General features: G+C 40.2%; 1 protein-coding gene across 1 annotated transcript in view; it reads right to left on the bottom strand.

Annotated features, from left to right (window-relative positions):
* Nucleotides 1-12,216, bottom strand: part of LOC132205985 (uncharacterized protein C3orf38-like) — a 34,109-nt gene that overhangs the window by 14,501 nt on the left and 7,392 nt on the right. The window contains exon 2 of the mRNA XM_048540594.2: nt 10,598-10,785. Within this exon, the coding sequence (XP_048396551.1) occupies nt 10,598-10,785 (188 nt within the window). The remainder of the gene's footprint in view (nt 1-10,597; nt 10,786-12,216) is intronic.

Below are 12,216 nucleotides of genomic sequence, written 5' to 3' on the forward strand. Positions count from 1 at the left end.
GGGTGTACTGGACATTGGTGAGGCCTATTCTGACATACTATGTGCAGCTCTGGCCACTCTGCTATAGGAAGGATATTATTAAACTGGAGAGGATTCAGAAAAGATTTACCAGTATGTTAGCAGGAATGGATTTATAAAAATAGGCTGGGAGTTTTTCACTGAAACATGAGTTTGAGGGGCGATCTTATAGAGTCTTATAAAATCAGGAGGGGCATAGATAAAGTGAATAGCAAGGATTTTTTTTACAAAGGATGCGGGAGTTAAAATCTAGAGGGCATATTTTTAAAGTGAGAGGAGAAAGGACAGGACACGAAGGGCAACTTTTTCTTTTTGCACAGAGTGTGGTTCATGAGTGGGATGAACTGCCAGAGGAAGTGATAGATGCAGGTACAGTTACAACGGTTCAAAGCTGTACAGCATACAAACTGACCCTTTGGTCCAATTCATCCATATGAGCTAGATAACCTATATAAATCTAGTCCCATTTGCCAACAGTTGGCCCATATCCATCTAAACCCTTTCTATTCATATACCTATCCAGATGCCCTTTAAATGCTGTAATTGTACCAGCCTCCACCACTTCCTCTGGCAGTTCACTCCATACATGCACCACCCTCTGCAAGAAAACGTTGCCTTTAGGTCCCTTTTACATCTTTCCCTCACTCACCTGAAACTTATGTAGTTATGTTATCTAGTTTTAGACTTCACTACCCCAGGGAAAAGACCTTTCTGTTTGCCCTATCCGTGCCCCTCATGATTTTATAAACCATTTGGACAAGTACATAAGGCAAGGTTTTGAAGGATATGGGCCAAACACAAGCAAGTCGAACTAGTTTAGTTTGGGAACGAGGTCGGTGTAGACTAGTCGGACTGAAGGATTGTTTCCATGCTGTATGACTCAATGACTGTCAATTTCCTGTCTCCCTGACCCAATTACTATTAAATTACTGAACATCAAGATTCCCTTCCTTTGGCTTCTACATTGGCAGATGGTTAATAGTTCTTGCCACTCAGGCACTATCTATGCTCCTTTAGAACAGTTGGCATTTCCCACTCACACCTACACTCTCACCAAAATACTGGCCTCTCAATCCTTGTGAGCTGCTGCCCGATTTACAAGCTCCCACCTTTCTCCCACCCAGTCCATGAATATAATCCTGCCTCTGAAGCCTGAGCCCATATTTTGCTAAACACTGGGTCTGAACATCTCAAGTCAGGATTTTGCATTTGCCATAGTTTCAAAATGGATCTCATTAAAAATCATAAATTATTCTTTGGGACTCTGGCAAAGCTGCACTTTCTCTCTCCATTCTTCTACAACTTTTGACATGGTTGATTACACCATCATCCTCTCACACTTGTCCACAGCTGCCTATCCAGATGGGACTACATTAGCTTAAAGTGGCTTCTTGTCAGAGTGGTAATGTTAATAGTAATGTCAGTATCCCAGTCATCACAAACCTCAGACTAATGATTAAATATCACCAAGGCAGATGGTGAAATTTGAATTCGTTTAAAATCTGGAATTAAAAGATAACCTAGTGGTGACCATGTAAACGCTGCTGATTGGTATAAAAACACAGCTGGTTTTCTGCTGCCCTTTAGAAACATGTCTATAACATCAGGACATGATACAGGAATCATGAGGAATTTCCATTTGGGGAGGCAGTGTTGTGGCAATGGCACTGGACCAGTAATACAGAAGCCCAAATTAATGCTCTGGGATATAGGCTCAAATCCATAATAGTCAATGGAATTTTGTTAATTTAGTTCAAATTAAATCTAGAATTGGAAGCTTGTCTCAGTGATAGTGATGATGATAACTATCAATTGCTGCCAAAACCGACCTGGTTCACTAACGTCCTTTAGGAGGAACAGAAGTAAATGACTGCAGATGTTTGAGATCTCAAACAAAAGCAAAATGTTGGAGAAACTTAGCAGTCTAGCAGCATCTGTAAAGAGAGAAACAGAGTTAATGTTTCAAGACCAGTACGAATCTCCTTCAGAAGAGAATTTCCTCTAGAAGGAAAATCTGCTGTACTTAACTGGTCTACATGTGACTCTAGACCCACAGCAACATGGCTGACTCTTACTGCTCTCTGAAATGGCCCCTAGCAAGCCCCGCAGTTCAAGTGCAATTAGGAAATGGCAGTAAATGCTGCCCCAGCCAGTGAAATCCATTGCCCAAGACTCAAAATAAAGGGAAAAAGAAAACCCTCTATTGCACCCCAGGGATATGTGCTCAGAGTCTTCCAATTTCATATCTACATGCTGCCCTCAAGTAGCATAATCCAAAAAACTTTGGTACACATATACTGATAAAAAAACAGCTTCACCTTACCAATGACTCTCGAGCTCTCCATTGTTTTTGGATTGTCAAAACTACTTGCCTGATGTTCAATAAATATTTTGAGAAAATTGAAGCCATTTGTCCTTAATCTCTGGTTCTGCTCCCTAGCCACATGCCTGGAATATTACTAATTTTTCTGGCTCTATGACATAGCAAACATCAGCAACGCCTCAGTTCATCTGCTGCTGAAACTCTCATCTAGACATTTATTTTTAGTTGACCATTCTAACAAACTTTTCACTAGTCAACTACGATCTACAGTCAGGAAACTGCCATTATCCAAAACATTGTTGCTCATGTTCTAATCCATCCTGTCCACCGATTGCTTACATGGACTGACCTAGATTAGCTCCTGCATTGAGCAATATCTTAATTTTAAAATTCTCATCCTTATTTTTAAATTGTTCCACTGCCTCCCACCCCTCTGTATCTCTGTAAACTCCTCCAGCTTTAAGTTATTTGCATTCTTTCTTGTGAATCTCCTTTTTGTTCTTGGCTGAAATCCAACCTCTTTGACCAAGTTGCAAGTCATCTGTACTAGCCTGCTCAGTTCTAAATATTGTTTTGCAAAGCTCCATTGAAGTGCTTTGGGACATTTTACTTTGTTAAAAGCTGACAGATAAATTCTGGGTATTGTTGCAGTTTCAGAAAAATAAATTGACTAAAATATCATGCCTCAGCATTGATAATAAAGAATGCTACCATGTTTTAACATGCTAATAGATTAGAAAGTTCTCTCACTTGAACTCAATCAAGCTTGGAAATACAATTAACTAACTAGAAAGCTGGACTTCAGTGACCAACATGCTCGTCGATCTTTATTTCTATCTTCATTTGGCAATAACAGCACAGAGCAAGGTATTATGAAGGCTGGTAATAGGAAATGAAATTGAAAAGGGCTGATGTAGGAAACAAACCCTCACAGAAACTTTCTACTCTGGCCAACCTAATTCAAATAAATGACTAACTCTGGTTAAATTGCTGCACCGAGGAGAAAACATCCCAAAGGGATAAGAATTATTTGGGCATTGCTATGGGATTAAGATATACTATTTGCAAAATTAATTCATAACTTCATTAACTGGTCATATAAACATGGGACCAGGAGGAGGCCATTCAGCCCATTGACCTTTCTCCACCATTCAATATGAACATGACTGAATTTTTTTTTTAAATTCACTCATAGGATGTGGGCATCACTGGCTGACCAGTATTTATCATCTATGCCTAGTTGCCCTTAAGAGGTAGTTCTGGTTGCACACCCACTTCAATACCTTTCCCCAACATTATCCTCATATCCATTTGTGTCACTGGTATTTAGAAATCTGACAATTTCTATTTTAAACACACTCAATCACTGAATTTTCACAGTCCTCTGGGGTAGAGGATTCCAAAGGTTCACAAACCTTTCAGAAAAAAAACCTCTCCTCCTCAGTCCCTGGTGGCCTCCCCCTCATCATGAAATCATATTCCCTCATTCTCAACTCTGAAACATGGGGAGCATTTTATCTGCATCTACCCTGTCTACCTACACATGTTTTAAAGTTTCAATGAGATCACCTTTCATTTAAAAAAAACACGAGAATACAGGCCAAGTTTCACCAAGTTCTCTTCATAGGTCGACTGCCACCACCAGGAACACATCTTGTGAACCATTACTGCACTCCTCCTATGATAATAGCTTCTTTCATAAGGAACAGGGACAAAAGCTGCAAGCAGTGCTCCACGCATGATCTAATCACAGTTCTAAACAACTGAAGCAAATCTGTGCTACCACTGTATGCAAATCCTCTTGTAATAAATTCCATTGTCCTTTCTAACTGCTTGCTGCACCAGCTCATTAGCCTTCTGTGACTTACTCCATTTTGCTAGAATGTGCGCGCAGTTCTGGTCACCACGTTAGAGGAAGGATGCAACTCCATGGGTGGGCAGGGAATTCACCAGGATGTTGGCTGGGGTGGAGCATTTTATCTATGAAGCAAAGCTGAATAAACTCGGATTGTTTTCTGTAGAGCAGAGAAGGCTAACAGGGAACTGAGGTGAATAATAATGGAGACACACAGATAGGGTGGACAAACAGAAACTGTTCTCCTTAGTTGAAGGGTTAACAACAATTCGGCATAACTTTAAGGTGAAAAGCAGGAAGTTTAGAGCAGATTTGAGGAAAATATTCTTCACATAAGTTCTGAAATGAACTGTCTGGGAGGGAAATTGAGGTAGGAAAAACTCAATCTTTATACAGCACTTCAATATTGCAAACTGGGACTAATGTAGGTTTAGAGTAGTTTTTGTTGTTGCAGATACGATGGACTAAAGGGCCTCTTCTATACTGTATGATTCTATGATTAACAAGGTCCCTTCGTACACCTACCCTTTTTAATCTCAAACTATCAAAGGAATATGCCGCACGTCTATTCCTCTTTCCAGTGGATAACTCATTTTTCGACATCATATTCTATCCTCAAAATTCTTGCCCACTCATCAAGTCAATCCAATTCCTCTTGAAGCCGAGTTGCATCTATCCACAAATTTTCTTAGTTTTGCATCATTCACAAACTTTGAAATGTTTTAGTTGGTCCTCATATCCAAAATCACTGACACACAGTGGGGCCCAAATATTAATCCTTACAGTACCCATGAGTCACAGCCAGTCAGCACAAGAATGACTGAATTAATGCTACTTTTGGTTTCCTACCTGTTTACTAATCCTTCGTTTATGCCAAATCATTATTTCTTATCTCATTTGCTTTAAATTTTGTTAAAGTATTTCCTCTAAGGGACTTGAGCAAATCCTTCTGAAAATCCAATTATGATATGTCCACTGATACATCTTCATCAATTCTGTTAACATCCTCAAGAAACTCTGACAGATGTGTCAAACATATGCCTAATCAGATCATGATTATCCAAGTGCCTATTCATTGCGTCCTTTATAATAGATTCTAGCATTTTCCTTACTGCAGATGCAGGGTGAAAAGGTTTGCAGTTACTTGCTTCGTCTCGCCCTCCAGTTCAGCCAGTTTTGCTGCATTCCAGTCTGCATGATCAATTTTGTGAAGATAATTACCAATGCATCCACTATGTCCACAGCTACCTTTACCAAAACTCTGAGGTACAGAATAGCAGGTCCCGAGGACTTAACAAACATCAGTCCCATTAAAATTCTTCAAAACAACCTTCTTCCCAGCAATACTTTCTCTCAGTTCTCCATTATCGTCAGTCCTTTGGACCCCAAATTCTTGCATCTTTCACCAAGACAGACACAAAGTAATCATTTGCTTTCTGCCATTTCTCGAATATAAATCCTCCTATTCTGCCTGTATGCTTTAGCCAAATATTTCCTTTTTTACATACCAATCGAAAGCTTTAAGTTTTTTTTGTCCATTCATATTTTATTGCTTCATTATTAGTTTTACATCAAATATAGAACTTTTAATTTTTTGTTTAAATGAAGGAAAGGACACTGACTTGAAGTAACTGACACTTTGCACCTGTGCAGCCACCATTCCAATCCATGGAGGGGCACACGAATCCCAGAGACAGTGACACCTCTGGGGATGAACCACCTCTTTCTGGCTGATCATTTATTCGCAATGTTGGAACATTAAACATAAATAACCTAGACAATGACACAATGGCTGAAAGGAAAGTGAGTCATGAAACAGTCATCTACATTACCTAAGAGTATACAACCTACATGGAAAGATGTCATGTGATCAGACCTTTTTTTGTGAATATTTCAATTTGGAATTCAGGCAGACAGCGCTCAAGCTCCAGAATAAGTAAATGACTGACTATGTCTCTGGGAACTCTCTAGAAAACTTGAGTCCTGTTTGTAGCATGATGACCAACATGAAAACTTCTGTGCTGCAGAAAGACAATTTCAACTCAGCAACAGTGATTTGAGGGGAAGGGGCAGAATGAGCTATCACCACAAAACAATGTCTCAGAGAAAAAACATCCACATGCAATCAGTAAGTTCTTAATGAGTGAATTTTAATCTTTTTTTTTGCCTTAGCCAAGTTTAAACATGGGATAATCTGCTAAATTCTATTTTTCTGCACACGAGATTTAAATGGGTGCTTGTACATGTTAGTGCAGAGGTACATTTTTGCCATTTCTTAAATACTTTTACTTGAGGGGGCATTAGCAATAAAACTGACTCCTTGTTTGTTACTAGAAGATGGTTAGGCCCAAGGACTACATTCTTGAGGAACTGTTGCAGTAATACCCTGGACCTAAGATGATTATTCTTTTTTGCTCAATGTGATTTCACCAAATAGAAAGTTCTCCCTCCAATTTCCAATGAAGTTTTGCAGGTACTCCTGGATCTCAAGAGCAGTCACTCTCACCTCATCAAGGAGTACCATCAAAATGGGAAAAAAAAGGGTTACTGAAAAAAAGATGTAAATGGATTTAAAGATAAGGATAATTATTTAAAATCTACCATTATGGCACAAGTTTCTAAAAGAGATACTGGGTTATCCTCATCCAGGATGATGATAATGATAACCCACTTGTACATTAAATATCTGCTCATACTTTCACAGAACAGCATTCATTATTAGGCTCCATTTTTAGAGGCAGAAAAATATAGAACTGATTTCATAAAGGTTATTGAAGATTAACGTAGTTATAATGAGATTTAAGAGATTATATATATTTTGGTATTATTTTTAAGGTAAACTGAATTACATTAAGGTAAACCAAATGGTCTGTGCTGAAGTCTGCCTGACTGCAAGTCAAGGTGCTTCTTTTAAAAAGAGATTAAAAAGGGTCCAGAATTATTTTACTGGGAAGAAAGTGCAACGTTTACACTGGGAACCAATGTCAATAGTCTGTGTGCTGACAGTGGATAGACACAGTTCCAAAGTCCAAGAAAAGTGTTGATAGTGTCAGGTTGTAAACAGTTGAGCTTTAAACAGTTCACTTACTTTCAAGACAAAAAAGAAAGTTGGGCTCTCAAGAACAGCTGATCAACAGCTTTCTGAAACTCCTGGAAATGTGCTTTAAGAGAGGATGCGTTTCTAAAACATCACCGAAAGGTGGGATAGGAGGCCAGGAAAAGGAGAGCAGTTACAAATAGCAAGATGCTATACTCCATGATAAGAGCTTGTGCCAGTACCAAAAGGGGTCAAATTTGTTGCGTGTTAAAACAATGTGGGGAAAAATATTTTCAGGAAAACTCACACCATGAAAGACAGTTCTGAATTAAATTTCAGGCTGGAAAACTAAAAGGTCAGAAGTAAATCGTCAGGAGCTAAGAATATGTTTTGAGTTATTCTGAGAGAGTTGAATTTTCATTAAACGATGGTGTAATGGTTATTTTTGATAATTTTTCCCCAGTCATGTTAAAATATCTCTTCTGTGGTTTAACACACAAATTGGCAATAAAAATAGCATTTAATCAATCGTGCTTTCAGTCTTTTTATCAAACAGCAAAGTATAAAATCATGCCGTGTTATTCTTTTAGCCATGAACTAAAAGTTGAAATTCTTTTTGTTAAAGTGTTAATCAATCGAGCACTATAGATGATAAAATGTGAGGCTGGATGAACACAGCAGGCCAAGCAGCATCTCAGGAGCACAAAAGCTGACGTTTTGGGCCTAGACCCTTCATCAGAGTACTATAGATGGGTCAGTTTTGTCCAAAGTGTGCAGGAGGGCTTCCTGATACAGTGTGTAGATAGGCCAACAAGGGGCGAAGCCACATTAGATTTGGCACTGGGTAATGAGCCCGGCCAGGTGTTAGATTTGGAAGTAGGTGAGCACTTTGGTGATAGCGATCACAATTCTGTTATGTTTACTTTAGTGATGGAAAGGGATAGGGGTATACCACTGGGCAAGAGTTATAGCTGGGGGAAAAGGCAATTACGATGAGATTAGGCAAGATTTAGGGAGCATAGAATGGGGAAGGAAACTGCAGGGGATGGGCACATTAGAAATGTGGAGCCTATTCAAGGAAAAGCTCCTGTGTACCCTAGATAAGTATGTACCTGTCAGGCAGGGAGGAAGCGGTACAGCGTGGGAGCCGTGGTTAATGATGCAAGTGGAATCTCTGGTCAAGAGGAAGAAGACGACTTATGTTAGGATGAGATGTGAAGGCTCAGTCAGGGCGCTTGAGGGCTACAAGGTAGCCAGGAAAGACCTAAAGAGGGAGCCCAGAAGAGCCAGGAGGAGACATGAGAAGTTGTTGGTGGATAGGATCAGGGTAAACCTTAAGGCTTTTATAAAACCCTATAGGTATTTAAGGAATAAAAGAATGATGAAAGTAAGATTAGGGCCAATCAGGGATAGTAGTGGGAAGTTGTGTGTGGAGTCAGATGAGGTAGGGGAAGCGCTAATTGAATATTTTTCAACAGTATTCACTCTAGAAAACGACAATGTTGTCGAGGAGAACACTGAGATACAGGCTACTAGACTAGGTGGGATTGAGGTTCACAAGGAAGAGGTATTATCTATCTTCACCCTGTGTAGGATTTCTAAGTCCCCTGGGCCAGATGGGATTTATCCTAGGGTCCTCTGGGAAGCCAGGGAAGAGACTGCCGAGCCTTCGGCATTGATCTTTAACTCGTCATTGTCTACAGGAATAGTGCCAGATGACTGGAGGATAGCAAATGTGGTTCCCCTGTTCAAGAAGGGGAGTAGAGACAACCCTGGTAATTATAGACCAGTGAGCCTTACCTCAGTTGTTGGTAAAGTGTTAGTAAAGGTTATAAGGGATAGGATTTATAATCATCTAGAAAAGAATAAATTGATAAGGATAGTCAGTTCATGCCACACAAACCTTATTGAGTTATTTGAGACGGTGACCAAACAGGTAGATGACAGTAAACCGGTTGATGTGGTGTATATGGATTTCAGCAAGGCATTCGATAAGGTTCCCCACAGTAGGCTATTGCACAAAATGTGGAGGAATGGAATTGTGGGAGATATAGCAGTTTGGATCGGAAATTGGCTTGCTGAAAGAAGACAGAGGGTGGTAGTTGATGGGAAATGTTCATCCTGGAGACCAGTTACTAGTGGTGTACCGCAAGGGTTGGTGTTGGGTCCACTGCTGTTTGTCATTTTTATAAATGACCTGGATGAGGGCATAGAAGGATGGGTTAGTAAATTTGTAGACGACACTAAGGTCAGTGGAGTTGTGGATAGTGACAAAGGATGCTGTAGGTTGCAGAGAGACATAGATAAGCTGCAGAGCTGGGCTGAGAGGTGGCAAATGGAGTTTAATGCGGACAAGTGTGAGGTGATGCACTTTGGAAGGAGTAACTGGAAGGCAAAGTACTGGGCTAATGGTAAGATTCTTGGTTGTGTAGATGAGCAGAGAGATCTCGGTGTCCATGTACACAGATCGTTGAAAGTTGCCACCCAGGTTGACAGGGCTGTTAAGAAGGCATACAGTGTTTTAGCTTTTATTAATAGAGGGATCGAGTTCCAGAACCAAGAGGTTATGCTGCAGCTATACAAAACTCTGGTGCGGCCGCACTTGGAGTATTGCATACAGTTCTGGTCACCGCATTATAAGAAGGATGTGGAAGCTTTGGAAAGGGTGCAGAAGAGATTTACTAGGATGTTGCCTGGTATGGAGGGAAGGTCTTACGAGGAAAGGCTGAGGGACTTGAGGCTGTTTTCGTTAGAGAGAAGAAGGTTGAGAGGTGACTTAATTGAAACCTATAAAATAATCAGAGGGTTAGATAGGGTGGATAGGGAAATCCTTTTTCCTAGGATGGTGATGGCGAGCACGAGGGGGCGTAGCTTTAAATTGAGGGGTGAACGATATAGGACAGATGTCAGAGGTAGTTTCTTTACTCAGAGAGTAGTAAGGGAATGGAACGCTTTGCCTGCAACGGTAGTAGATTCGCCAACTTTAAGTACATTTAAGTCATCATGGACAAGCATATGGACGTACATGGAATAGTGTAGGTTAGATGGGCTTCAGATCGGTATGACAGGTCGGCACAACATCGAGGGCCGAAGGGCCTGTACTGTGCTGTAATGTTCTATTCTATTATCAATCTCTGCAGGGATTAGAATAATTAACTCTGCCAAGATAGATTATCCTGTATCCAATCTGTCCAATTTTTTTTGAACAAATCTAAATCAGCTGGACCCTAATACTCATAAATTTAAAACACTTATTTGAAGATAGTAACCTGAATTGCAAAATCGCTATTTTCAAACTTAATTTCATTGTAAAAATATTTGAAAATAAAAATGCTACAAGACAATGCCACTTCAAGTTAAGTACCTGGGATCCAGCACTGCCTTCATTCCAATATTCTACAACTTTCTGAACAAGTTGGTATTTCTCTGCATTAGATGGCATAACAACATTATGTTTTGCTAAATATTGAAATATAATCTCACGGTGGATCTTCTTTCTTTTCAGCAATTCTTCAGCACTCTGACTGTAACTCAGTATCGCGTCTATGGCTTCTGTAAATGAAACAGCAATAATAGGTGGTTATAAAGGGTTTAAAATACTAATCTAAGGTGCACAGAAATTGGCTAAGCAGTTTGAAAACTCTCAATATGGCATTTCTTTCCCACTGTGGTGGTTATTTCTTCATACTGTTGCAATGTTCCTTCACTTCTTAATAGAACAGCAGCATGGTTGAGAAGGACTTCCCACTGAAAAGAATGGCAAAGAGTTTTCCTCCTGAGAGGCATCTCTCCAGTACTTGTTGAATTAAATGTTGAATTAAATGTTGAAATATAATGTCAAAATAACACAAAAGGCCTGATAGAATAAAAGTTAACTTTTGCTTTGATTGTTCAAAATTTCTGAACATTCTGGCACACTATTCTTTCCATTTCCATGATTAGAGAAATATACTCATACTTCAAAAGTCTGCACTAATACTAATTAATTGTCTTACAATCCTCTAGTCACTGCTTTCCTTTCTCCTTTATACAAAGGGCAAATATGGACTGAGGGGACAGTTAACATCTGAAGTCAATCAAGACTTTTTCAGAACTGGCACGAACTGTTTCATAACTCTGCACAGACTAGCTGGGTTTCTCCAGCTTTCTGTTTGTTCCAGACTTCTAGTATTTTGTCTTTAATGGAATAAGAAAAAAATCATTTTTCCATCAACTATCCACTTTAATATGACCAAAAACCTAAAACCAATGTGCTTTAATTTTAGACTTTTGGTCACAGGGTGTGGGCATCAGCAGTTAATGGGGAGGGGTGTGAGGATACTTTTACATTGTCTGTTGGTAGGGATTTACAGGATTTCCAGCCAGCAACAATGGAACCAACGAGGGTGACACAGTCAAAAGGTGTGTGGCCTGCAACTGACTTTGCAGGGTTGTGGTGTTCACATGTATGTACTGCATTTCTAGATGTTAGAGATCACAATTTGGAAGACATTGTCAATATAAGGTATTGTCTCATTATGATCAAGTTGGGGGAATCAACCTTGGTTCAATGACAGACGTAGGTGATCAAAGACAATGGGAATTGCAGATGCTGGAGAATCCAAGATAAGAAAGTGTGGGGCTGGATGAACACAGCAGGCCAAGCAGCATCTTAAGAGCACAAAAGCTGATGCTTCGGGCCTAGACTCTTCATCAGAAAAGGGGGATGGGGAGAGGATTCTGAAATAAATAGGGAGAGAGGGGGAGGCGGACTGAAGATGGACAGAGGAGAAGATAGGTGGAGAGGAGAGTATGGGTGGGGAGGTGGGGAGGTAGGGAGGGGATAGGTGAGAGGAAGAACAGGTTAGGCAGGCGGGGACGAACTGGGCTGGTTTTAGGATGCGGTGGGGGAAGGGGAGATTTTGAAGCTTGTGAAATCCACAGTGATACCATTGGGCTGCAGGGCTCCCAAGTGGAATATGAGTTGTTGTTCCTGCAACCTGC

The sequence above is a fragment of the Stegostoma tigrinum genome, chromosome 12, assembly GCF_030684315.1.
Source record: "Stegostoma tigrinum isolate sSteTig4 chromosome 12, sSteTig4.hap1, whole genome shotgun sequence".
Lineage (NCBI taxonomy): Eukaryota > Metazoa > Chordata > Chondrichthyes > Orectolobiformes > Stegostomatidae > Stegostoma > Stegostoma tigrinum.